This window comes from Hemiscyllium ocellatum, chromosome 37 (genome assembly GCF_020745735.1).
Source record: "Hemiscyllium ocellatum isolate sHemOce1 chromosome 37, sHemOce1.pat.X.cur, whole genome shotgun sequence".
In the NCBI taxonomy this organism is placed as follows: domain Eukaryota; kingdom Metazoa; phylum Chordata; class Chondrichthyes; order Orectolobiformes; family Hemiscylliidae; genus Hemiscyllium; species Hemiscyllium ocellatum.
In genome coordinates this window covers 8548969-8576194 of record NC_083437.1, presented here as the reverse complement: position 1 = coordinate 8576194, position 27226 = coordinate 8548969, and the positions used below count along the sequence as shown (strand labels likewise).

The 27226-nt window shown below is 40.7% G+C and overlaps 1 protein-coding gene across 1 annotated transcript in view; it reads right to left on the bottom strand.

Moving 5' to 3' along the window:
- The window catches only part of LOC132833800 (eukaryotic translation initiation factor 4 gamma 3-like), a 356819-nt gene that overhangs the window by 171794 nt on the left and 157799 nt on the right, over window positions 1–27226 (bottom strand). The window contains exon 4 of the mRNA XM_060852385.1: window positions 6988–7080. Within this exon, the coding sequence (XP_060708368.1) occupies window positions 6988–7080 (93 nt within the window). The remainder of the gene's footprint in view (window positions 1–6987; window positions 7081–27226) is intronic.

Sequence of the window (27226 nt, the reverse complement as noted above, 5' to 3'; positions counted from 1 at the left end):
TCAAGACAATGAGATGGTGTTGCATCTTTGAGTGTCTCCAGCTGTTTGGAGCTTAAGATTTCTGAACTTTACCCAGTGAGAAGCACCATAGAAAGCGAGGGAGAATGAGGAGTTCCGGGATCATACATTCCATAAGGTGGTCAACCCAGAGGCAAAAAGAGTTCAAGACAGTAAATGGGTTGCTACCTGGAAGAGTGCGAATTGGCAGCAAGTGCAGGATTCTTCAATATGTATGTCACAAAGCTTCACTCATTAGTGGAAACTGCTGTGAATGACAAAACCTTGAAGGGATGCAGTTCAGATCACAGCACCAATGGGAAAAGACTGAAGGGAACAAAGAGCAGAAATGCAGACATTATAGGAAATTTCATTGCTGGGACATTTCTGTAATCATCCCAGATCCAAATGGCATGCAATCTCTGTGGTGCAAGGATAAAGAACACCATATGGAGGGTACAGAATACTTGGCAGTAGGGATAGCATAAAAGGTTGCATATGTCAGTGGTAATGACTGAGGAGCCAAAAGGTATTCAAGGCCCTATAGGGAGATTTTCACAAGTATGATCTCAAAGGTCAGACTTTCTGAACTTCTCCCAGTGTTCCACACTACCTAAAAGGACAAGGAATAAAGGTAGGGAGGGATCATAGCTTGATGTACATTGTGGGAAGTTGGTCTTCAGGTTCTTGTGACTTTGGTACTAGGGCAGGATATGCATATTCAAAAGGGATTAGGATTAATGTCCTTAAGGGGAGGCTTGCAAGTTTGGTTGGAGGCTTTAAAGAAAGTGATTTTATCCTGCCATTGTTCCTGGTGTAACACGAAACTGTCAGTGACGGGGGCTGTCTTGAGTGGCATGTGACTGTGGGGGAGTGGCCAAAGTAATTGTAAGCATGGCCGACTGACCTATATAAAGGGGATGTGCTTTCTTTGTCGAGTGCCTCACTTTGACTCGACCTCGCATGCCTGCCGGGGTTGGGGGTGGGTCACCTTGCTTGTACAAACTTTAATAATCTTTAACTGTTTCCTTTGTTCAGAGTGTGTGTTTTGCTTCGACCCCATAAGCTGTGCGAGGTGCACGTTAAAGCTTCCTTCAGAAAGCCTGTACTGTACTGTGTTTAATAAATTTGGTTGCTTGTTCACAAAAGTTGGTGGTTGCAGTTGCATCAAGTGTGTAAGAACCTTAAGAATAAAAGAACTTAATAGTACCTCATGAAAGAATAGTTAACAAAACTGAAACTCGTGGAATAGGAGGGTCAGTGTCAATTTGGAGATAAAACAAGGTCAGAAAACATGGTAATTTTTTTAAATACACAGTTTTACAGTTCTAAAGTTTTGAGTCACTGGACTCAAAACATTCATTCTGCTTTCTTTCCATAGATACTGCCAAATCTGAGTTTCTCTCATAATTTTCTGTTATAGAAAACATTTTAAAAGTTATGCATAGACTGAGTACCATCACTCAAATCATTTTCCAAACGTGAAAAGGTTTTAAAATTACCAACTTTCTCGCATGTCAACGGACATTTTAGAATGATTTAATTCTGGTGACTTAGCTGGGAGAAATGCTTAAACGTGGCACTGAGTGAGGTGGCACAACAAAAGTTCAATCAACATGGAGTTAGAGCAATCAGCACACTGGAAGATCAATGAATGGTTCGAGCTGCTAAGATTTTGCACAGCACCTATTATGCAGGAAAGTCTTCCCTCGTGCAACACAAAATAGGAGACAAAATTAACGCTGAATCAAAATGAAGGGTTATCAAGTTAAGTGACCTAGGGCTTTGCTAAAAAGAAGAGAGGGCAAATCAAATTAAAGGAGGAAATTCCAGCACTTCTGATGGAAATAGCTAGGAGCCACCATTTCCAAAGGAATTAAGGGACAGAGAAGAGTCCAGAGTTGGAGTAATGTAGTTCTGGGCAAGTTATGGAGCCAGTGAAGGTTAGAGAAGTGAACCAGCATTTAATAAGATGTCGGAGCAGAGATAGGTCACTCAGCCCACTGAGTCTGTTCTGTTCTATCATGCAATGAGATTACAGCTGATCTGATAATCCTCAACTTCACTCCTGTCAATTCCCCCTAACCCTTAACTCCCTTACTGATTAAAAAAGTCTTATCTCAGCCTTGAATATCCTTGAATGACCCGTCCCTCTGAGGTAGAGGATTTCATAGATTCACAACCCTCGAACGAGAAGAAATTCATCCACATCTCTGTCTTCAATTAGCCATCCTCCAGTCCTCTGGTACTTCCCCTGTAGCCAAAGAGGAATTAAAAATTTTCTGCCTTGCCTCTCACAGCAGACTGGTATTCAATTCATCCAGGCCAAGGGATTTCTCAGTTTTGAAGCCCGACAGGACCTGCAAACTGTGCAAGTTCCTCAATCCCTTTTCCTGAACTCCATACCTACTTCCCTTATTCCAGAATGAAGACCATAGGAAAGTATTCATTCAGCACCCTTCTAATATCCTACAGCTTCACACACAGGTTGCCCCCTTGGCCCCAAATGGACCCTACTCTTTCCTCGGGTTAACCTAGTCCCTTTAATGTAATGTATTCATAAAATATCTTGGGATTCTCCGATGATTCTCCTAATCCGGTTAACAAGTCCTTTTTATGTCCCCTTTTTATTCTTCTAGTTGCTTCCTTAAGTTCCCTCCTGCTCTTCTGATATTTGAGAGCCACAGCTGAATTGCTCCCTCTGGACTTGCTAAAAGCCCTATTCGTCTTCCTTACCCAATCCTGACATTCAGGGTTCTCTGAACTTATAGCTCCTACATTTCCCTTTAAAGGGTACATGTTAGACCTGCATGCTCCCCAGCTACTTTTTGAATGTGGCCCACTGCTCTGACGTAGATTATACAGAGGTTCATCCCCAGGAAAAGACAGATTATCCGGGGAGGGATTAGACAACCATGGCTGACAAAGGAAGTCAGGAAATGTATTAAAGAAAAAGAGAGATCCTATAAAGTGGCCAAGAAATCAGAAGATTGGGAAGGATACAAAAACAAACAAACAGAGGATAACAAAGAGTGTAATAAGAAATGTGAGGATCAAATATAAATGGAAGGCTAGCCAGTAATATTAGAAATGATAGTAAAAGTTTCTTTCAGTACATAAGAAACAAACGACAGGCAAAAGTAGACATTGGGCCACTTCAAACTGATGCAGGAAGCCTAGTGATGGGAGATAAGGAAATAGCAGGAGAACTTAACAAGTACTTTGCGTCAGTTTTCACAGTGGAAGACATGAGTAATATCCCAACAATTAGAGGGATTCAGGGGGCTGAGTTGAGTATGGTTGCCATTACAAAAGAGATAGTGCTAGAAAAGTTAAAAGTCTTAAAATTGATAAATCTCCTGGCCACAATGGGATACACCCTAGAGTTCTGAGAGAGGTGGCTGAGGAAATAGTGGAGGCATTGGTTGAGATCTTTCAAGAGTCATTGGAGTCAGGAAAGGTCCCGGATGATTGGAAGATGGCTGTTGTAACCCTCTTGTTCAAGAAAGGATCAAGACAAAAGATGGAAAATTATAGGCCAATTAGCTTAACCTCAGTAGTTGGTGAAATTCTAGAATCCATCATTAAGGATGAGGTTTCTAAATTCTTGGAAGAGCAGAGTCTGATTAGAACAAGTCAACATGGACTTAGTAAGGGGAGGTCATGCCTGACAATCCTGTTGGAATTCTTTGAAGAGGTAACAAGTAGGTTAGACCAGGGAAACCCAATGGATGTGGTCTATCTAGACTTTCAAAAGGCCTTTGATAAGGTGCCACACAGGAGGCTGCTGAGCAAGGCGAGGGCCCATGGTGTTCGAGGTGAGCTGCTGGGATGGATTGAGGACTGGCTGTCTAACAGAAGGCAGAGAGTTGGGATAAAAGGTTCTTTTTCGGAATGGCAGCTGGTGACGAGCGGTGTCCCGCAAGGTTCAGTGTTGGGGCCACAGCTATTCGCATTATATATTAATGATTTGGATGAGGGGAGTGGGGCATTCTAGCAAAGTTTGCAGATGATACGAAGTTAGGTGGATAGGCAGGTAGTACTGAGGAAGTGGAGAGGCTACTGAAGGATCTAGACAGTTTGGGAGAGTGGTCCAGGAAATGGCTGATGGAATTCAACGTGAGCAAGTGCGAGGTCTTGCACTTTGGCAAAAAGAATAACAGCATAGACTACTTTCCAAATGGTGAAAAAATTAGCAAAGCCAAAGTACAAAAGGATCTGGGAGTGCTAGTCGAGGATTCTCTAAAGGTAAACATGCAGGTTGAGTCCGTGATTAAGAAAGCGAATGCAATGTTGTCACTTATCTCAAGAGGGTTGGAATATAAAAGCAGAGATGTGCTACTGAGACTTTATAAAGCTCTGGTTAGGCCCCATTTGGATTACTGTGTCCAGTTTTGGTCCCCATACCTCAGGAAGGACATACTGGCACGGAACGCGTCCAGCGGAGATTCACACAGATGATCCCTGGAATGATAGGTCTAACATATGAGGAACGGCTGAGGATCCTGGGATTATATTCATTGGAGTTTAGAAGATTAAGGGGAGACTTAATAGAGACGTTCAAGATAATACATGGCTTGGAAAGGGTGGATGCTAGGAAATTGTTTCCATTAGGCGAGGAGACTAGGACCCGTGGACACAGCCTTAGAATTAGAGGGGGTAAATTCAGAACAGAAATGCGGAGACATTTCCTCAGCCAGAGGGTGGTGGACCTGTGGAATTCATTGCCACGGAGTGCAGTGGCGGCCGAGACGCTAAATGTCTTCAAGGCCGAGATTGATAATTCCTTGAGACAACAAGAATCTAAGGGCTACGGGGAGAACACTGGTAAGTGGAGTTGAAATGCCCATCAGCCATGATTGAATGGCGGAGTAGACTCGATGGGCCGAATGGCCTTACTTCCACTCCTATGTCTTATGGTCTTATTTACCCACAAGGAGCTGTTCCCGGTCCATTTTGGCCAGATCATGCTTTATTTTAATGAAATCTGCCTTCTCCCAATCCAAAGCAGTCTTTTGCAGGCCATCTTTTTCCTTGCCCAGAACAAATTTGAACTGCGTTGTGCGGTGATTTCCTCCAGGAATCTGAAACCCTCCCAAGGTTGCTGAGGGAGGCAAGGGGGAAATAGCTGGGGCCCTGACAGATATCTTTGTGGCATCCTTAAATACTGGTGCCGGAAGACTGTTGTTCGCCTTGCACAAGGGTAGTAGGGATATTCCGGGTAATTACAGACCAGTGAGCCAGATGTCAGTGGTGGGAAAGTTGCTGGAGAGGGTACTGAGGGATAGGATCTATTTCTATTTAGAATAGAAAAGAATGGGCTTATCAGTGATAAGCAACATGGTTTTGTGCGAGGTAAATCGTGCCTTGCCAACTGAATAGAGTTCTTTGAGGAAGTGACCAAGTTGATAGATGAAGGAAGGGCTGTTGATGTCATATACATGGCATTTGATAAGGTTCCCCATGGTAGACTAATGGAGGAAGTCAAGTCATATGGTGTGCAGGGTGTTCTAACTAGGTGGATAAAGATCTGGTTGAGAAACAGGTGATAGAGAGTAGTAGTTGAAGGGAGTTTCTCGAAATGGAGAAAGGTGACCAGTGGTGTTCCACAGCGGTCAGTGTTGGGGCCACTATTGTTTGTGATATACATAGATGATCTGGAAGCCGGTTCTGTTTATATGATCAGCAAGTTTGCAGATGACACGAAGATTGATGGAGTAGTAGAAAGCATAAGAGACTGTCAAAAGAATACAGGAGGACTTAGATAGACTGGAGAGTTGGGTGGAAAAGTAGCAGATGGATTTCAATCCAGACAAAATGTGAGGTGATGTATTTAGGCAAGACTAATTCTAGAGCGAATTATACAATGAACTGAAGAACCTTGGGAAAAGTTGATGGGCAGAGAGATCTGGAAATGCAGATCCATTGTACCCTGAAGGATGCCGCACAGGTGGATAGAGTGGTCAAGAAGGCATATAGTATGCTTGCCTTCATTGGATGGGATATTGAGTATAAGAGCTGGCAAGTCATGTTAAAATTATACAAGACATTGGTTCGGCCATATTTAGAATACTGTGTACAGTTCTGGTTGCCACATTACCAAAAGGATGTGGACACTTTGGAGAGGGTGCAGAGAAGGTTTACGAGGATGTTGCCTGGTATGGAAGGTGCTAGGTATGAAGAGACGTTTAATAGGTTAGGTTTGTTTTCATTAGAAAAAAGGAGATTGAGGTTTACAAAATCCTGAAGGGTATAGACAGGGTGGATAGAGATAAGCTTTTTCCAGAGTGAAGGATTCAATAACGAGGGGTCACGGTTTCAAGGTGAGAGGTGGAAAGTTTAAGGGCGATACATGCGGCAAGTACTTCACACAGAGGGTGGTGGGCATCTGGAACGCGTTGCCAGCAGAGGTAATAGAGGCAGGCATGGTAGATTCATTTAAGATACCTCTGGACAGATGCAGGAGTGGGGGGGGCGCGGCAGAGGGACACAGATGCTTAGGAATTGGGAGACAGGTTCAGACAGTAGATTTGGATCGGCTTAGGCTTGAAGGGCCTATTCCTGGGCTGTAAATTTTCTTTGTTCTAACATCATCATCATGGTTTCTCAATGATGTTTGAATTGTTAACTTTAATAAACTGAAACTGTTTTTCATGAACTCATATTTGGACTAAGTTCAGAATAAATAACTCAGCACATTCTAAACGTGTTTATATTACTGCTGCATCTTACTTTAAAATTGAATTTTAAATGGAGAAATGTTACTATTCATCTTTGTTGATACGAACCAGTTTCTATGCAAATATGGCACAGAATGTTAACTACACTCATTAGTTAACAGCGCAGTGTTCATTGACAGCCTGGCAATTATTCTGCTGTGGAAAGCACTCAAAATAAATGCATTACACCAAAAGCATGCCTTTTCAAACCACAATTTTAAATGTGAAATTAAGTCACATTCTGTAGTGGCATTCCCCAGACGCATCTTACCTGTCTGGTCTGTGGTTGTGTAGTCATTGTCTGTGGATTTTGAGTGTATACAAGTGGAGGAGGAGCTGCATTCTGGCCAGACTGGAAGGCAGCCTGCATAAAGGAAACATGGCTTGATATAAAAATGCAAACAGATCCTTAATTTAGTAGAACATTAAAATGCTCAAGAAGCATTAAACAGATCAAATGGATCTTAATCAGTACAATCAGATAATGTTCACAGTTTGAATGTGATTTAGAACAAAGATAATTACCCAAAGCTCAACACAAACACACACTAATCCAACCAAAGCAGTCATTGCTAATGGTTTCCTCTCAAAGTGATCTGCTGAATGCCCACTGTGTAGTAACACGCTAGTCTCAGGAAAATTTAATCTGTAGCACAGCCAACAGAATTAAATTATCCGAACATCACAGGCTGACTGGACCTATACTGCAAGATTTCCGGACATTAAAATCCTATTTAAAAATATAGACACATCACAAATATAACTGTTGCTATTTATCTTCTAAATTGGAGCTCAAATAGTTTTAGTCCAACAGGTTTATTTAAAATCACGAGCTTCATATGTGTCACTTCATCCGATGAAACAGCAGCACTCCGAAAGCTCGTGACTTCAAATAAACCTGTTGGACTATCACTTATACTGTGTGACTTCTGACTTTGTCCATTCCAGTCCAACACCGGCACCTCCACATCATGGCATTTGTTTTCTAGCCTGTTCACAATTTTAGTGGTAGTTATGTAAAGTGCACATTACAACACTGCTGTCCAAAATCTAGTACATATACACCATCTCCAGGATGTGCTAATCTTTCTTATAGGAGACAGAAGTGTCAAACATGAACACAAAATACTGGATAAACTCAGCAGATCTGGCAGCATCTTGTAGAGAGAGAAAGAGTTAACGTTTTGAGTCCAGTATGATTGCTTCAGGATCAAGTGTCAATTCTTTCTCAGTACCTACAGTTTGTTGGTACTGGTGGTTACAAACTATTTTCTAACTGCTAGCCTGCCCAGACTCACCTGCCAATCCTTGATTATTTATCAGAGATAAATTCATTTATAAACTGCAACTTTTATCCAATTGTACAAGCATATTTTGTTTCAAATACAGGTGGAACAATAAACAAATAGCTAATTTTGTTATAACAATGAGGACAAATGAAACAAAAAGCTAGATGAACAATACAGTAGAAACTGATGTCCTAACATGTTTATTACTTCAATAGCTTAAAAACAAGAAACTATTCCATTCATAATAGTCCAAAAAAAAGGAAATCCCTAGAATTTACTAGTGATCAGACAGCCTCTAACCACCCTTTTGCACAGTCCAAGAGGGATCTTTTCTCAAACTCATGGAACATGCCACTTCCTATATATTTAAAAGGAAGATGGAGACACCTCCTGAAAGTAACTGCAAATTTAACTAATCTCTGGGAGATGGCCAGTGCATGGATCACTGAGATGAGGATAAATAGGAAGGAAAGATAGCCCCTTGGATTTTATTCTTAGAAAGCACTATCTCCACTGCCTGCTTTACTAATTCCCTCACCAAAAAGTAGTACAGGGCCCTCGGTATGCACATGAAACCAAGAAAGCAATAACATCTTAAAGATAAGTAAACAACTGGGTGAAAATGAATTGGGTCAGAGTGCATGATGTTTACATGTCAGCAGAATCATGCTGCAGGAACATTTTGTTACAAGCCCCAGCTGGAAGCACTTGCTCTTATCAAAATAACTAAGTTCCCTTTTCACTCATCAGTTGATCACATTTCTCTTTGTCATTCTTCATCATTGTTAAAAAGTTAGTTCAAAATACACAGACAGCTGAATTACCCGGTTAAGAATCCCTAGAAAAATTGCTTTTGAAGAAGAAAACATCCGGGAACAAAAAGCCCACAAATAAAAGTATTTAAAGCCAATTGAGTAAATTTGTATGACAAATAGGTAATAATGCCACACTTTCTTTATGCCAATCAGCTATTCCTTAATGTCTTTTCCTTCAATCTTAATGGGGGTTTCATTTCCTAACTGTAGTCCACTATTCCCAATACCTTGTGAAGGAGAAAGCAGTTGACGCATACCTTCCATAAGGGAGAAATATAAAAAGTGAATAGCTCTATGAAGATTAGTCAAATCACATCATTTGCTAAAGAGCAGTTGATAAGTAATAATGCACAAAATATTGAAAAACAATCAGAATACAGGCATTTGGAAAACTGGATAGCATCTTGGATCTTGTGAAATCTTGGGGGTGGCACTCACTATCATGCACAGTTCTTAGATTAAAAGGTTTCCAGGCTGGGAAATAAAAATACTTGAAGTAAACCCTCAAAAGCAGAGAATAGTTTTGGACAACTAAATGTCTACTTAAAGGACAATGTAAAACAAACTTGATATTTTTCCAAATATGTTAAAAGGTTCTGTTCCATAGATTAAACAAATTGCCTATTATAGCAAATAAAATTGAGTCAATCAAGATTTTAGTCTGTTTAGTACAATACATGTTTGAAAATCTTGCTGTTCAGCTATTAACCCGAAGTATAAATTTATCAGATGTCATTCATTTCTATGGAGATCGTAACAACCTGAGTAGTAGAGTGGTTCCACTATAATACACATTACTTCACTAAATATTCATCCACTTGCTTCAAATCTTACTGATTGAAAGCGGTATTCACCCCTTTTATTTACTCATTCACAGGATGATGGTGTCACTGGCTGGGCCAGGATTTATTGCCCATCCCTGGATAAGGTTGTGGAAAACTGCCTTCTTGAATTGCCGAGATCCAACTGGTGTAGGCAGATCCATAATGCCATTAGGGAAGCAGCTCAAGGAGTTTGACCCACCGACCCTGAAGGAATGGTGAAAAGTTTCCAAATCAGGATGATGAGTGGTTTAGAGGGGAACTTGCAGGTGGCATTATCGCCAGAAATACGTTGCCCTTGCCTGTCTAGGTAGCAGTATGACAGTTTGGAAGGTGATGTCAGGAGCCTTGAGAGTTTTTTCAGTGCATCTTGCAGATGGTATAGACTGCTACTACTAAACATTTGGTGGTGGAGGTAGTGAATATTTGTGAATGTGTCAATCAAGTGGGCTGATTGGTCTTGGATCACGTTAAACTTCTTGACTGTTGCTGGCACTGTATTCATTCAGGTAAGTGGGGAGTATTCCATCACACTCCTGACTTGCACCCTGCAGATTGTGGGAAAACTTGGGGAATAAGGTGGTGAGTTAGTCATTGAAAGATTGGTGGCCTCTTAACTGCTCTTGCCATTATAGCATTCATATAATGAGTCCAGTTTAGCTTCCAGTCAAAGGTAACACCAAAGTTATTGTTAGTAGAGGATTCAGTGATAGTAATGCCACTGAATGTGAAGCACCAATGCTTAGATTTTCTCTTGCTGGAGAAGGTCATTGCCTGGTACATGTGGCATGAATATCACTTGCCACTCATCAACCTAAACCTGGATATTGTCAAAGTCTAGCTGCATTTGAACATGGACTAATTCAATAACTGAGGAGTCGCTAATGGTGTTGAACATTGTAGTGTCATCAGTGAACATCCCACTTCTGACTTAATGATAGAGGGAAGGTCATTGATGAAGTAGCTGAAGATGGTTAGGTGTAAGACACTATCCTGAACTTACACTACCCTGAACCGCTGCATGGAAACCTAGAGCTGAAATGACTGACATCCAACAACCACAACCCATTTTTCTTTGTGACAGGAATTTCACCAATCAGCAGCGACTTTTCCCCTTATTCCCACAATTGAAGCTTCTATAATCTCCACTTTGAGTGGTTTCCCTGTTCACAGTGCAAACAGGTGACTGCGATTTCTATTTTCCACTCATGGGACATGTGCATCACTGGCTGGCCAGAAGTTATTGCCCACCCCTAGTTCCCTTGAGAAAGTGTTGGCGAGCTGCCTTCCTGAACTCCTGCAGTTCACATGCAGTAGATTTATCCACCATGCCCAAAGGGAGGGAATTCCAGGAGTTTGGCCTGACACTGAAGGAATGGCGATGTATTTCTAAATCAGAATGGTGAGTGCTTGGAGGGTCACTTGCAGGTGGTGGTGTTCCCATGAGTCTGTTGCCTTGCCGTTCTAGATGGATGTAAGTATTAGGTTTGAAAGATGTCGTCTCAGGATCTCTGGTGAATTTTCTATTGTAGTGTATATTATAGATAGTAAACACTGCTGGTACTGAATACTGGTGGAGGAGGATGTGAATGTGTGTACATATGGTGCCAATCAAGCAGACTGCTTTCTTCTGAATTGTGTCTAGCATCTTGAAGTCTGTTGGAGCTGCACCCATCCAGTTAGATGAGGATTCCTTCACACTGCTGACTTGTGCTTTGTAGATTGTGGACAGACTTTGGGGAGTCAGGTGGTGAGTTATTTGCTGCAGCATTTCTAACCTGCTCTCATAACTAATCTTGCCACATAAACACAGCGACTGAGTTTCTGGTCAATGGTAACCCCAATGATGTCGATAACCCAAGGGTTCAGTGATGGTAACATCAGTGAATGTCACCCACCAGTGGTCAGATTGTCTCTGATTGGAGATGGTTATTGCATGGAATTTGTGTCGTGCAAATTTACTTGCCACTCGTCAGCCCAACCCTGGATATTGCTGCTTTTGAACATGGTCTGCTTCAGTATCGGAGATGTCATGAATGGTGCTGACCATTGTGTAATCTTCACGGAACCATCCACACTTCTGACCTTACGGTGGAGGGAAGGTCATTGATGAATCAGATAAAATGGTCAGATCTAGAAAATAATCCTGAAGAACTCCTATTGACGTACACCTTGAAGCTGAGATGACTCAACCACCACAACCATTACAGATTGGCCAAGGAGCTACATCAAAAACTAAAACACTTTGTCGAATACTCACATCACGCCATCCACTCCTGAAGACCAAAGACACCAAGATAGAAGAGGATGAAATAACGGTCTCCTTTGATGTAACAACCCTGATCACATCCATCTACATCAACCTGGCCAAGTAAATACCGACTACATTATTAGAAGAACCAAAGACACATACACCCAACACCAGCAAGGTCAATGTCATCCAGCTATTGAAGCTATGCCTTACCACCCACTTCAGCTTCAACTTCAATAACAAAACCTACAGACACACCATAAGAACACCCATGGATCTCTGATATCAAGGTTCGTAGCAGAGGCAGTAATGCAGAGACTCTAGCTCTGCCAACATTTCAATCCAAACTTTGGGTCCGCTACATAGATGACACCTTTGTCATCACTAAATGAAACAAATTAGAGGAAACCTTCAAGATCATCAATAATACTTGCACTGGCACAAAATTCACTAAAGAGGAGGAAAACAACATTCCAAGATGTCACAGTAGAGCGAACAGCCAATGGGGAACTTCAAAACAGCATCTACAGGAAACCACCACATACGGACAAAATACTGAACTACAGAAGCAGTCATCCTAACAACCACAAATGAAACTGCATTAGAAAATTTTTTCAACAAGCCACCATACACTGCAGCACAGAGGAACTACACAGAGCAGAGAAAAATCACCTATACACTGTATTCAAAAAGAACGGGTACCCAATGAACACAGTACGCCGATTTCTCAGCAACAAACTCCAACAAGCAGACAAAACACATCCAGAAACCCTTGCCACTCTCCTCCACATCAAAGACATCACGGAAATGACTGCCAGACTATTCAGACCCCTTGGCATCATGGTAGCCAACAAACCCACCAAAACACTAAAACAGCAGCTAATGAACTTGAAAGACCCGATACAGACACCAAGCAAAACTAATGTCATTTACAAAATACCTTGCAAGTACTGTAACAAACACTACAGTGGAAAAACAGGCAGAAAACTCGCTACCAGAACACATGAACATCAACTAGCCACAAAAAGACATGACCCACACTCTCTAGTATCCTTACATACAAATGAGGAAGGTCACCACTTCGACTGGGACAAGATATCCATCCTATGACAAGCCAAAAAGAGACACGCATGAGAATTCCTGGAAGCATGGCATTCCAACTGGAACTCTATCAATATACATAATGACTTGGCTCCCATTTACCACCCCCTGAGAAAAAGAACAGGAAATGACATCACTACAGAAATTATGTCAACATGAAATGTCATCAACCACCCTAGGAAACCTGAACACAATTAGAAAGCGGACCATGCCACGAGTGCTTCATCCGGAGACTCAGATTATGGTGACGAAACATCTGAAAACAAACCTCCCAGCTCAGCGAGCAAACCTGCAACCATAACCTCAACCCAAGCTGCATGTCTTCTCAAAACTCGCTACAACAACCATCTTTGTATGTGCCAGGCATGACTCCAACTTCAGAGAGTTTGCCCCGTGATGTGCTTTGTGTCTCAACCTGAAGGCAGGACTTTGTCTCCACAAGGATTGCAAAGTGGCATTCTTATAGTCACAGGCAGATGCATATGCAGCAGACAGGTCAGCAATGAAGTTATGTTTTTCCCTCTGGTTGGTTTCCTCACCAATTGCCGCAGACCTAGACTCACAGCTATGTCCTACATCAACCAACTTGGTCAGTAGTGCTGCTGCCAAGCCACTGTTGTTGATGGATATGGAAATCCCTCACACAGAGTACATTACACACCCTTGCCACCTTCAGTGCTTCCTCAAAGTGCTGTTCAAGATTGATGATTGATTTATTAGTAAACGTAGGTGGCAAATCAGCAGGAGCTTTCCTTGCCCATATTTAGCCTGAAGCCATGAGACCTCATGTCCAGAGTCAATGTTGAGGACCTTCCAGGGCATTTCCCTCTTGACTGGATGCCACTTCTGCTGAGTCTATCCTGCCAATGGGACAGGACAAATCCAGAAATGTTGATGGTGGTTTTGGGTCATTGAAAGATATGATTCTGCGAATATGATTATGTCAGACTGTTGATTGGTCTTTGAGATAGCTCTCTCAATTTTGGCACTTGGGCCCAGTTGTTACAAAGGTGGGCTTTGCATGGTCAAAACAGCCCTTTCTGCCATTGCCTTTTCCGGTGCCTAGGTTGATGCCAAGTGGTCCATCTAGTTTCACTTCTTTGTTGAGACTTTGTTACAATGATACAACTGTGTGGCTTGCTCGGCCATTTTCAGAGGGCAGTTGACAGTCAATCACATTACTGTGGCTCTGTAGTCACATATATGCTACACCAGGTGAGGATGGCAGATTTCCTTCCCTAAACGACATTAGTGAGCAAATGGTGTAGTTCACAGGCTACTAGAAGAAATTTGCACCCATAAATGAATACAATGTTCTCATTACTTTAACTAATGATTGTCACACTGGTAAAACAGTCAACCTTTAAGTAAACCCTGGGCCAGCCTTGTTTGGTTTCAAGTTGCACAGTGAGATTTGTAAATGTAACAGTGTTCTAAGTTTATGATCAAGAGGCAGAAATAGCCTAACAAACTTGGTGCTGAAAAACACCAAGTTAATAGATCAGCTTTAAACAAGACGGTTTAGTATATAAGATAGGTTTTACTAATATCTGAAATTTTGTCCAATAAAACATCCTGACAAAATGGTGGATATGGGTACAATTACCCAAATGTCTTTTAAATGTTGTAAGTACATGAATAGGAAAGGTTTGAAAGGATATGGGACAGGAGCAGGCAGGTGGAACTTGTTTAGTTTGGGATTATGTTCAGTATGGACTGGTTGGACCGAAAGGTCTGTTTGTGTTGTACAACTTTTATGACCCTGTATGACAAAGTGATACCTGTAATAACAACAGCAAAACTCTGTTTTAGTTTAGGATCCAATGGATTTATATCCCACATTACTTACTGTAGGAACATGCCCACCATCTGCAGTGAGTACTATAATTGCCAAGTTATCAATAAGCTTTTGAGTTGAATAAAAAGGTTACATGAGTCACTTTCCTCACAGGGCTCGTGCAAATACATCAGCCCGCCACTGTCATACCTTTCAGCAGCTGAGGATAGGACTTAAGACAGCAAGTTTGGTTTTTAAAATATGCAGGGAGAGGATATTACAGGCAATGAGCAGCAGCTTAATTAAAAGTGCAATGCTACTCTCCCTCATTTGTGCTGCAAGACAAAGCCGCCAATTAATACTGCAGTATGCCAAATTGATTCAAGTCCGGCTTTGAGCAGTCAGATTAAGCACTAAAATCACTGCCAAAGAGACAGCATACCAGTAAGAAATCAACATCTTGAGGGTGAAAGGCATGAAAATTGTCTGTAAAAGGAGGCAAAGCAAGTATTGTTTCACTAATGGATTTAACATTCATGATCCATTAAGTGCAACAATATTGCTTTCCAAGTGAAGAAATGTGTTTAATACCAAAATCTGAAGCTGATAATTACTTAAGACAGAAACATTTTAACCTATCTATTTTCTCACTACTGAGGTGAGCAATCAATAATATCTCAAAATCTGTACTTTCTAATAAGCAATGGAGATCATGACTGTGGGAAAAATAGCTCAAATCCAAACAGCACTGAATTTTGTTACATCTAAAATGAACAATTTAGCATTCAGGAACAGAAAGCATGCCAAGATCTATTTAGCACCAGAGATGGGGATCAAACAGGACAGAGCCGTCAGCTTGACCAGCATATCATCCTTCATCAGAAACAATTGCTCCCTTCATCATCAACACAGTATCTACCAAAGTCGACGACAACAGCAAGCAAAGTTTTCTTCAACAGTCCTTTTAAACATGTGGATTCTACTGGCTGGAAGGATAAGGTCAGCAGATGGATGGTAACACCACCACCTGCAAGTTCCACTCAAGCCAAACACCACTATGACTTATGTCATTTCATTCACCATCGAAACACTGGAACTCTTCCAGTAAACTAACAGTGAATACATCGTATATACTCAAGAAAAAGTCGATGTAGAAGTCAACCTCCTATCTTTGGCCAAACAATTTGGAATTTTCCATATATATCTTGAAAAGGTCAGCCCTAGTTCTTCACAGATAACAGATCAACAGTTGAGGGTCAACGTATCATCATGTTCATAAATGCTACAATGAGGAAATGGATTTTGTTGTGTTTTGATGGAACAATTCACACCGATTTGGCATGAAAGTTTAAGAAGCATCAGGTCAGAGTCAAATAACAATCTCCTTTTGTGTGTAGCTCAGTTCCCCTGCCACACTCATTGAATACAGGCATGCTCAGTTGAGGTTTTGAAATTTCTTCATTTTGTGATGAAATGTCCTACAGGGGAAAAAAATACAGCAGACTTTAAACTGAAAGTTATTAAGTTGCAGAGATTCTAAGATAAGACAACAAATAACCATGAAACAGCAAGAGAATTGTAGGTTTCGGAGAAACTTGACAGACTGGACAAAGATATCAAACTAACTTCAGGCAATGCCAAAACAAAAGTGTGCCAGAGGTAAACCTAGCAAGCGGTCACAACTGGAGAAAAAGTTGCTGAGTGGGGGTACTTGAAAATTATTACAATGAAAAAGGTGTTGAGAAGCTTTCCAAATCCATGCACGAAACAAATCAAAGGAGGAAGGAATTTCGGATTTTCAGGCATGAGAAGGCATGACTTAGTACTTCAGCAGAGAACTAAGACTGCACAAAAGCAATCTTTGACATGTTTAAGATGTACCATGTATTTGTAATTTAAAGCTGTATTATATTTCTACCTCACTTTTTGTATGTACAAATAAAAGTTTACTAATTCATTTTTGTTTCTATGTCTTTATTTAGCAATTACCATAATTGTTGCAATGTTTTTCTTTACTCGATTAGAGATAATTTGCGCTTCTGCTAACAATACAGTATTGTGGACAACAGCATGCATTTCAGCCTCTCAAAAGTAGTATCCATGTAAAAGTTGAACCCATAAATTCAACCTTTTAAAAAAAACTTTAAAAAATTGACTTTTCCACCAGCATATATGGTACCTATACCAGATGGACTACAGTAGTTCAAGACAACAAATCACTACCATCTTCTCAAGGGTAAGTAAAAATTAATGAATGCTAGCTTTATCAACATTCATATTCCATGAAATACTTTAAAGCAGAGTTGTTACTGAGAACGCACTCTGGAACCCAAATCGAAATCACTAAAACACAATACTCACCATGCTGTGCTTCCACAGCATTTAAACTAAACAATATAATCTTTGGTCGGCTGCTTTGTCCTCAACTGCTATTCCAAGAAATAGCCGAAAGGTTCTCTAAGTGAGGTCTTTCATCCAGATTTTCTACTTTTTGCCAAAATGCCCTTTCCAACAGTTTGACAAGTAGATAATTCCATTGAAACCACCAAATCCCAAGCAAACTAAAACACAAACAAAAACAAAAACAAAACCCCAGGGCAATAATTTGCACACTTACTTCCAGCCAGAGAAATTCTGCAATTCAGCAAATCTTTCACTTGTGTAAAATCATGTTTCCTGAATCAGTCTATTTTGCTCTGACTATAAAATGGTACCTAATTGCTCAGTAGCAGTAATTGGTTTGACATATTTGACACCAAGTTCGGCAGCATTGCATGAGGTACAGATGGGAACCTAAAACTACAAAAAAGTGAACAAACGGAATGGCATAACTTGGCAAACAAATTTCAATACTGGCAGTCCAGGGCTGCAAGTAGGCTCCATGCTGCAGTCCACTCGCAACTCAATTTGCACCCAAGTTGGAACACAACGCAGGACAACGTACAGCAGCAGTTCGTTAAGTCCAGGATATGTACATTTCTTGGGAGTTTAAAATTACACCCTTATCTCACCAAGAAATCATTCTCTCAAGTACAAATGTTCATAAAGCAAGGACCCCATGTATCGGGAAGTTAATTTTTAAATTTATTCAACGAATGAGGGTTTAGTCTGTAGGCTAGCATTAATTACCCACCTCTAATTACCTGGACAGCAGTTTGTGGATCTGGAGTTACACGTAGGCCAGACAAGACAAGGACAGCAATTTCTTAATGAACATTAGTGAACTACAAGCGTTTTTTTTATGACAATTCCATTTTGCAAGCTTTTTATTCAAGAGCTTTTTAAGTGAATTTTAATTTCATCATTCACTATAGCAGGATTCAAACCCAAGGCTCTAGAATTCTGGGATACCAGCCCATTGAAATTTATACCTCTCCAAGTGGAAGATCATCCAATTTACGTGTGTAGGATTCAAGCTTCAAGACTTAGTTTGAGAAGAAGTCACTTTCTCTTATTACCAATAAGTGCAGAATCCTTGTTGTCTTAAAGCAGTAGATAACCATCTCCAAGGAGAAAAACGTTGGATAGAAACAGATTCTTTTTTGTAGGCTGGAACAACAAAGGATTACCCGGACAGTATTCCAATCGGACAGCTTTAAAATGTCATACTTCCCCACAGAATGGTATGCAAAATTCTGAGGCCTGGCAGCAGCATGAGGAACACAAAGGAAAAAATAACGTTAGGAACGGAGATCTTTCAAGAATAAAGCATGACTAGGACATCAGCTTAGAAACTGACTGAGTTGTCTGCTTAGACATTGTAGAGACTAGACCAAAATTAGTTTTCATCAAGAACACTTGAATGTATGGCAGCAGTTTTTTAATTCTATTATACAATTACTTTATTTTATTGGATTGCTTCTTCAAAGAGCCTGTAATTGTTACAAATTGTTGCAGAAAGGAGGGCCCAGTATTAGGGAGAGGAAGAGGAGCAAGTAGATCAAGTCATTACCACCAATGTTTTTGTGGCACTTGCAGTATTAAAATTGGTTGGCCCATTTCACAACACTGACTACACTTCAAAAGTGCACAAATTACAAAAGTTCAATAGAATCTGCTAAGATTGGGTAATGATTTAGAGATGCTGGTGCTGCAATGGGGTGTACAAAGTTGAAAATCACAACACCAGGTTATAGTCCAACAGGTTTAATTGGAAGCACTAGCTTTTGGAGCGCCGCTCCTTCATCAGGTGGTTGTGGAGGACACAATTGTAAGACACAGAATTTATAGCAAAAGTTTAGTGTGATGCAACTGAAATGATACATTGAAAAATACCTTCATTGTTTGTTGAGTCTTTCATCTATTTTAATACCATGATATTTCACTTCTTTCATGTGTAAATCATAAAACTTTTTTTTAAAACATTACATTCTCAGGATAATTGTAACAATTGGTGTTAGCCAGACAATATATTGAAGGTGTTAGCCCCCTGTGTTCTCTGTCTATGCGATAATGTTTAGACTGATTCTAATCTAAAAAGTGAGATAACAGCGTTTTACATGAATTCAAGCAGTTTTTGAGCGAAGTACAATGTAACAAGTACAAATTCACCCCTGTTACGGTATGCGCTGCAAGACGTGTTAGAATGTGGACATGGATACCACCATTAAACGTGGGTCACCTCCCACCATGTACTTGGCAGGTACTCATGTGACTCAGCCAACGTTGTCTATCCTATATGTTGCAGACAAGCATGTCTCGAGGCATGGTACCACGGGAAAACAGAGCAAAGGTTACGGCAACGGATGACTGGGCACCGCACAACAAACTGGCGGGAGTGTTCCCTCCCAGTTGGAGAACACTTCAGCGGTCCAGGACATTTGACCTCAGACCGTCGGGTGACCATCCTCCAAGGCGGATTTCGGGACAGACAGCAGCAAAAGGTGGCCGAGCAGAGGCTGATAGCTAAGTTCTGTACCCATAGGGAGGGCCTCAAGCGGGACCTTGAGTTCATGTCACACTCCAGGTGACCACCATTGCACTGTGTATATATATATATATACACACACACACACACACACACACACACATACATACACATGGACCCATATACACAGACACACACACACACACACACTCCCACACGCATCCTTTCACAGACTTAGACCACTCTACACTCATGTGCACATATATACACACTCACACAAACACTCACAACCCCCCCATCCTAGATACACACACTCCCGCACTCTCACATGCACCCCCTCACAGACTTAGACACTCACACACTCTCTCACATACACACACACACACACACACACACACACACACACACACACACACACACACACACACACAAAAAAACCCCACCCGAAACAGAGAGACACACATACACACACACACGAAGACCCATATGCGCACACATACATATACGTTTGTGGGGTGAATTTGTACTTGCAGTGTTACATTGTACTTTGCTCAAAAATTGCATGAATTCATGCAAAACTCTGTTATCACACTTTTTAGATTAGAATCAGTCTAAACATTATAGCATAGACAGAGAACACAGTGGGCTAACACCTTCAATATATTGTCTGGCTAACACCAATTGTTACAGTTATCCTGAGAATGTAACTTTTTTTAAAAAAGTTTTGTGAATTACACATGAAAGAAGTGAAATATCATGGTATTAAAATAGATGAAAGACTCAACAAACAATGAAGGTATTTTTCAATGTGTAATTTCAGTTACATCACACTGTAAACTTTTGCTATAAATTCTGTGCCTTACAATTGTGTCCTCCACAACCACCTGATGAAGGAGCGGCGCTCCGAAAACTGGTGCTTCCAATTAAATCTGTTGGACTATAACCTGGTGTTGTGCGATTTTTAAGATGGGGAAGACATACTATAAATACCAAAACCTGCATAGATTTGAGGTACTGGGCAAGTAATAATGAAAAGCTTCAACATAAATTGTCACCAACAGGAAAAAGGTTTTCTAAATATTAACCTCAGGGAGTGTCATATTTAGATCAATCAGAAATATTCCAACTGGACAATTAAGTTCTTAGAGAAATTACCAAGGCCATGATCCCTAAATTCAGACACTGGTCAATTCATTTCATGCTATGCAATGTTTGATTAAACTTGTTTACATTTCAATAATGGCTGCACTTTAAACAGTGCTTTGTTGGTTACCAAGTATCTTGGCGTCCTCTAAGGTTATAGGATGTGCTTTGTAAATCCAAGTTTTTTCCCTCTGTTGTCCGCCAGGAAAACAGTTTCTTTATCAATTTTCAACCAATCACAAAAATGATTGTGCTTGAATATATTGCATCAATATTTTGCAAATGTTGAAATGTCAGATTGGTAGGACAAACAGCAAGTCAAAAGAACATTTTGCATTGCCACAACTACTCGCAAGAGCAAGACGTGCACACAAAAATCTCAAGAAACACAGAAAAACATCATTGATAAAGCAACTAGGTTAACCAAACCATCCATCTTCTAAATTATTCATAACATCTTTTCTTCACCATTTTTCTTACAAAAACTCCATTATTCCAAAGATGTCTGTTATATCCACATTCCATTTGATTGAAAGTAATGAAGTTTACTGCTTCATTTGAAGTATAACATTCACAAATTACACTACTAAAATAATACAGCAATACAACTAAATTGCAGAATTTTGTCTCCTTAAACCTACTGAAATCTTGTGGTCTCATGGGCATAGATCAAACAAAATCCCACTCACCGTGCAGACCATTTACATGAACATTATGGCTAGCCTCAGGATCACCATGGCCAAAGAAGTGGAAATGGAAATACAGTCTAAAAGTTTATTTATTGAATGCTAAAATTAAGTATTTCCATGCAGTTGTTAGAAGATGCTTAGTTTAAAACTGCACAAACTGTGTTTAGATTTACGTGACCACATTGTTAGTTTTGAAAGCAGTTTCAGCACTTACATGAAGAACAAACCTTTCAACAACTCTATATGGACAGGGTTAGCACAACCAGACAGAACTGGACAGCCAACTTCAGGCACACAATACAGTTAGTGTTCTGTTCGCACTAGCTAAATCCAGGCTCCGACATTTAGTCACATTTCTGTATATGAATTGGGGAGGGAAGGAGAAAAAAAAAAGTTGAAACTAATGTTCCTTCTGTTCCAGGTTAAAATACATCTTTCCATTTTTTTCACCTCACCCCCTCCATTCCAATGCAGATAAGCATCAGGCTTATAGCTAGAAACTGCAGTGTAAAATTCATGCAGGTCACGATGTGGGCGTCTCCACCGAACAAAACATAATGCAGCACTGAAATCGTCAATCATTGCTCTTCTGCATGCTTACAGTACACGCAGTCATTTTTGCGAACAATGAACTAAGATCAAACCTTTGGAAATGTTTGCACTGTTTAAGCTGAAAAGATTAAATTACTACAGAAAAACCATGTTATACGGCACAATGTAGTTAATGTGGACACTCCCTTTTAGTCTTGAAGCTGCTTGCAGTTCTACTGCAGTGCAAATTCAAATGCATGCTTTTAACTATTGATGCAGGGAAAAGGATTCCTACACATTGAACCAATACATTAGATTTCTTCGCATTAAAACATTCATTCAATTCACAAAGATTTTTTAAATATTACAAATATTAGCACAAATGTAAAACTTAAGTAATCATCTTTGAAACAGGATGCACATAAATTCTATAACTAACAAAAGTATCTTACAATTATACAGTAATCACTGGGCCTCAGAAACACCGCAAAGCTATTCCACACTCTGGCAACTGTAATCAAGCACAAGGCAATTGAGTAAGCAAACACATTACAGCACTTCACACAGCAAAATCCAACAATTGACAATGACAGTTTTTTTTATGATACTGTTCAGGTTGCAGTAAACTTCCATAACTGAGTTGTCCCACAATTTATTTCTTACATCTGTCCAAATTGATGCACATCTCTGCAAAAATACCATGTATTTAGCATTAAATAGCGTGAAAGTCTGAATAGTGTACTTAACGGATCATGATCTGCCAATTTCCCAGAATCAATCAGCATACCAAGTTATTTGGGATTTAAATGCAAATATATTTGCATGTTTTCTGAAAGAACTCCTCCAGTTTCAGCACGACAGGTTTATTAAAGAAAGCCTATTTTTATGCTCAGCCATCACCTTCTTTTCAATGGGCAGTATGGCTCAATTATGCAGTTTCTCCCATTTATTGAGCAAGGTTCAAACACTAAGGATTGATGGGATCAAAGCTACTACTTATGGAAAGTATATTCAATATCTATTCCTCATACACACTGCCATTACTCAACAGTTCTCCCAGAAATTAATGTCACTTCACTGTTCTTCAGCAAGTCACCACCTCACAGTCAGTAAGTTGTTAAGTTCAAGTCCCACCCCAAGACTCGAATACAGACATCACACTGCACTATTCGTTGCAGGATTTTTAGAGGTGGTATATTTTGTATAAGGCCTTCTCAAGTTGATGTAAAATATCCTCAGATAATACTTTCAATAAGAGGCAAGATAGCACGGAGGTCTTGGCCAGCAGTTTTCCCTCAATCAGCATCACAAAAACAAATCTTTGTTGCATTGCTTTTGTGGTTCATATTTTACACAAATTGGTTACTATGCTTCCCACATTACAATGGTGACTACACTTTACACATACTTAAGGGCTGCAAAACGCTTTGGAACGTCCAGTCGACAATACCAATAAAATGATAGCAATTCCTTTTTGCTAGCAGTTGTGATTGCTCCCACACATCGAACGCGGATAACAAATATTCTAGTGGAAGATATTCTGACAAGCCAGTGGTTCAGATCAAATATACACTCAATTCTGCCCCTTAGAAACTACTGCTGGAGAAAAGCACTTGACAAATCCAGGGCCAACTTCAGACAAAGTTAATCCTGTTTCTCATTAGCTGTTCATTTTGGCAATATTGAGCAAAATTATTTGACCAACCACTTTCAGGTGTTACAATGACTTTCCCATCATAATAGGAATGGAACTATTCAGTGTTCTTTCTAGTGTGCAGTTCCATTCAAAAGCTCTCCCATGATGAAGCAGCCAGGCCAACCTACAGCAGGACCTGGATTAAAATGTAGGCATGGACTAACAAGTGGAAAGGTAACATTCATATCACATAAGAAACATCCACCAAATCATCAAGGGATCGCTACTACCAAATCTCCCCCATTAATACCTCAAAAGAGTCCATTAATGTGAAAGTTTACTGGACAAGCAACAGTGGTTACGCAGAAGGGCACAGCGTGGAAAGAAAAAGTACCTCACCACTTGATGACTCAAAGTCTCTCTAGGATATATAAGGCTTCAGTTCTTAATAATAGAAGGAAGATTGCAGATGGTTGGAGGTCATTCAGCTAATTGTGCCTGTGCTGACCCTCTCAGAAAAGCAATTTGTGTAGTATCATGCCACTGCTTTTTCCCCCTGAGCCTTGCAGTTCTTTTTTCCCTTTCCCGATAATAAACACTTTTGAAACCACATTTGAAACTAGCGGCACTGCATATTTAAAGACAGTGGCTTCCAGATCCACACCAACTACTGCCTACCAAGGTATTTCCTCAAGTTGTTGTTGTTACTTTTGCTGAGAAGTCAGGATGTTTCCTCATTTAGGGGCACTCCATTTTACATTGAAACCACAGGCTCTTTTCAGTATGGGAAGAAGATAGCAGCAAAGTTGTTATAACTATATGAAACTGAAAAGAGTGGCTAAAGTGGATGTAGGTCCCTTGTGGGGTGAGAAAGAGGAATTAATATTGGGTAATGCTGAAATAGCTGAAGCCTCGAACAGCTATGTTGTGTCAGTCTTCACAGTGGAGGATGTGTCTAACATGCCAAGAAATGACGGTAAGGATACAATGGAAGCTGAGGACCTCAATTCAATTGTTAACACCAAAAGTAAAAATCACACAACACCAGGTTACAGTCCAACAGGTTTAAATGGAAGCCCTAGCTTTCGGAGCACTGCTCCTTCATCAGGTGGTTGTGAGGGAGCAGCGCTCCGAAAGTTAGTGCGTCCAATTAAACATGTTGGACTATAACTTGGTGCAGTGTGATTTTTAACATTGTACACCCCAGTCCAACACCGACATCTCCAAATGATCACTGAAGGGATAGCGTTGAGTTACTGGAGGTCTAAAGATAGGTAATTCCCTTGGTCCTGAAAGAATGCATCCCAAGGTGCTGAAAGAAATGGTGGAAGTTATAGAAGATGAGTTAGTGGTAATTTACCAAAATTCACTGGACTCCAAGCAGGCCCAGTGGACTGGAAGACAGTGAATGTCACAGTGAAGTTTAAAAAAGGGTGTAGGCAAAAGGCAGGTAACTATAGGCCAGTTAATGTAACATCTGTAGTTGGGAAAATGCTGGAGGCTACCATTAAAAAAGTAGCAATGAGACATCTGGATGGAAAGGGTTCCATCATGCAAACACAGAATGGATTCAGGAAGGGAAGGTTCATGATTGACAAACTTACTGGAGTTCTTTGAGGATGTAAGAAGCGAGATGGATGGAAGGGAACAAGTGGATGTTGTAAACTTGGATTTCCAGAAGGTGTTCAATAAGGTGCTGTATAAAAGACTCATCATTAAGATGAGAATGCATGAAGTTGTGGGGAAGACACTAGCACAGGTAGAGGGCTAGCTAACCAACAGAAAGCAGAGAGTTGGGAATAATAGGTGTTTCTCTGGTTGGAGATCAGTGGTGAGCAGGGTGCCACCAGCTTCAGTGTTAGGCATGCAACTGTTCATGCTATATATAAATGATTTGGAAGAGGAGACAGAGGGTAATGTATCCAAGTTTGCTGATGACACTAAATTGAGTGGAAAGGCAAACTGTGCAGAGGATGTGGAAGGTCTGGAGAGTTTTAGATAGGTTAAATGAGTGGGCAAGAGTCTGGCATTTGGAGAACAAACGTATATGAGGTTATCCACTTTGAAGTAAATATAGTAGATCAGAGTATTCTTTAAATGGTGGAAGATTAAAGCATGCTGTTGTGCAGAATCACTTAGTGTTCATACATGAATTGCTAAAAGTTGATTTGCAGGTGCAATGGGTAATCAGGAAGACAAATGGAACATTGGCCTTCATTGCTGGAGGGACTGAATTTAAGAGCAGGGAAGTTCTGCTGCAATTGTACAAGGTGTTGGTGAGGCTGCACCAGAGTATTGCGCACAGTTCTGATCTACATAGAACAATACAGTACAGAACAGGCCCTTCGGCCCACGATGTTGTGCCGAACATCTATCCTAGATTAAGCACCCATCCATGTACCTATCCAATTGCCGCTTAAAGGTCGCCAATGATTCTGACTCTACCACTCCCACAGGCAGCGCATTCCATGCCCCCACCACTCTCTGGGTAAAGAACCCACCCCTGACATCTCCCCTATACCTTCCACCCTTTAACTTAAATTTATGTCCCCTTGTAACACACTGTTGTACCCGGAGAAAAAGTTTCTGACTGTCTACTCTATCTATTCCTCTGATCATCTTATAAGCCTCTGTCAAGTCTGTCATCCTTCACCGTTCCAACGAGAAAAGGCCGAGAACTCTCAACCTATCCTCGTACGACCTATTCTCCATTCCAGGCAACATCCTGGTAAATCTTCTCTGCACCTCTCCAAAGCTTCCACATCTTTCCTAAAGTGAGGCGACCAGAACTGCACACAGTATTCCAAATGTGGCCTAACCAAAGTCCTGTACAGCTGCAACATCACTTCACGACTCTTGAATTCAATCCCTCTGCTAATGAACGCTAATACACCATAGGCCTTCTTACAAGCTCTATCCACCTGAGTGGTAACTTTCAAAGATCTATGTACATAGACCCCAAGATCCCTCTGTTCCTCCACCTGACTAAGAACCCTACCGTTAACCCTGTATTCCGCATTTTTATTTGTTCTTCCAAAATGGACAACCTCATACTTGGCAGGGTTGAACTCCATCTGCCACTCCTCAGCCCAGCTCTGCATCATATCTAAGTCCCTTTGCAGCTGACAACAGCCCTCCTCGCTGTCCACAACTCCACCAATCTTCGTATCATCTGCAAATTTACTGACCCACCCTTTGACTCCCTCATCCAAATCATTAATAAAAATTACAAACAGCAGAGGACCCAGAACTGATCCCTGCGGAACTCCACTTGTAACTGGGCTCCAGGCTGAATATTTACCATCTGTCTACTTACTTCAGGAAGGATATATTGGCTTTGGAGGTGGTACAGAGGTTCACCAGGTTGATTCCGGAGTTAAGGGAGTTACCCTATGAATACAGATTGAGCCAACTGGCACTGTACTTACTAGAATTAGAAGACTGAGAGGGGATCTTATAGAAACAAATAAAATTATCAAAAGGGACAGATAAGATAGAAGCAGGCAAATTGTTTTCACTGGTGGGTGAGACTAGGACTAGGGAACATGGCCTCAAGGCATGGGGGCATAGATTTAGGACAAGGATAAGGA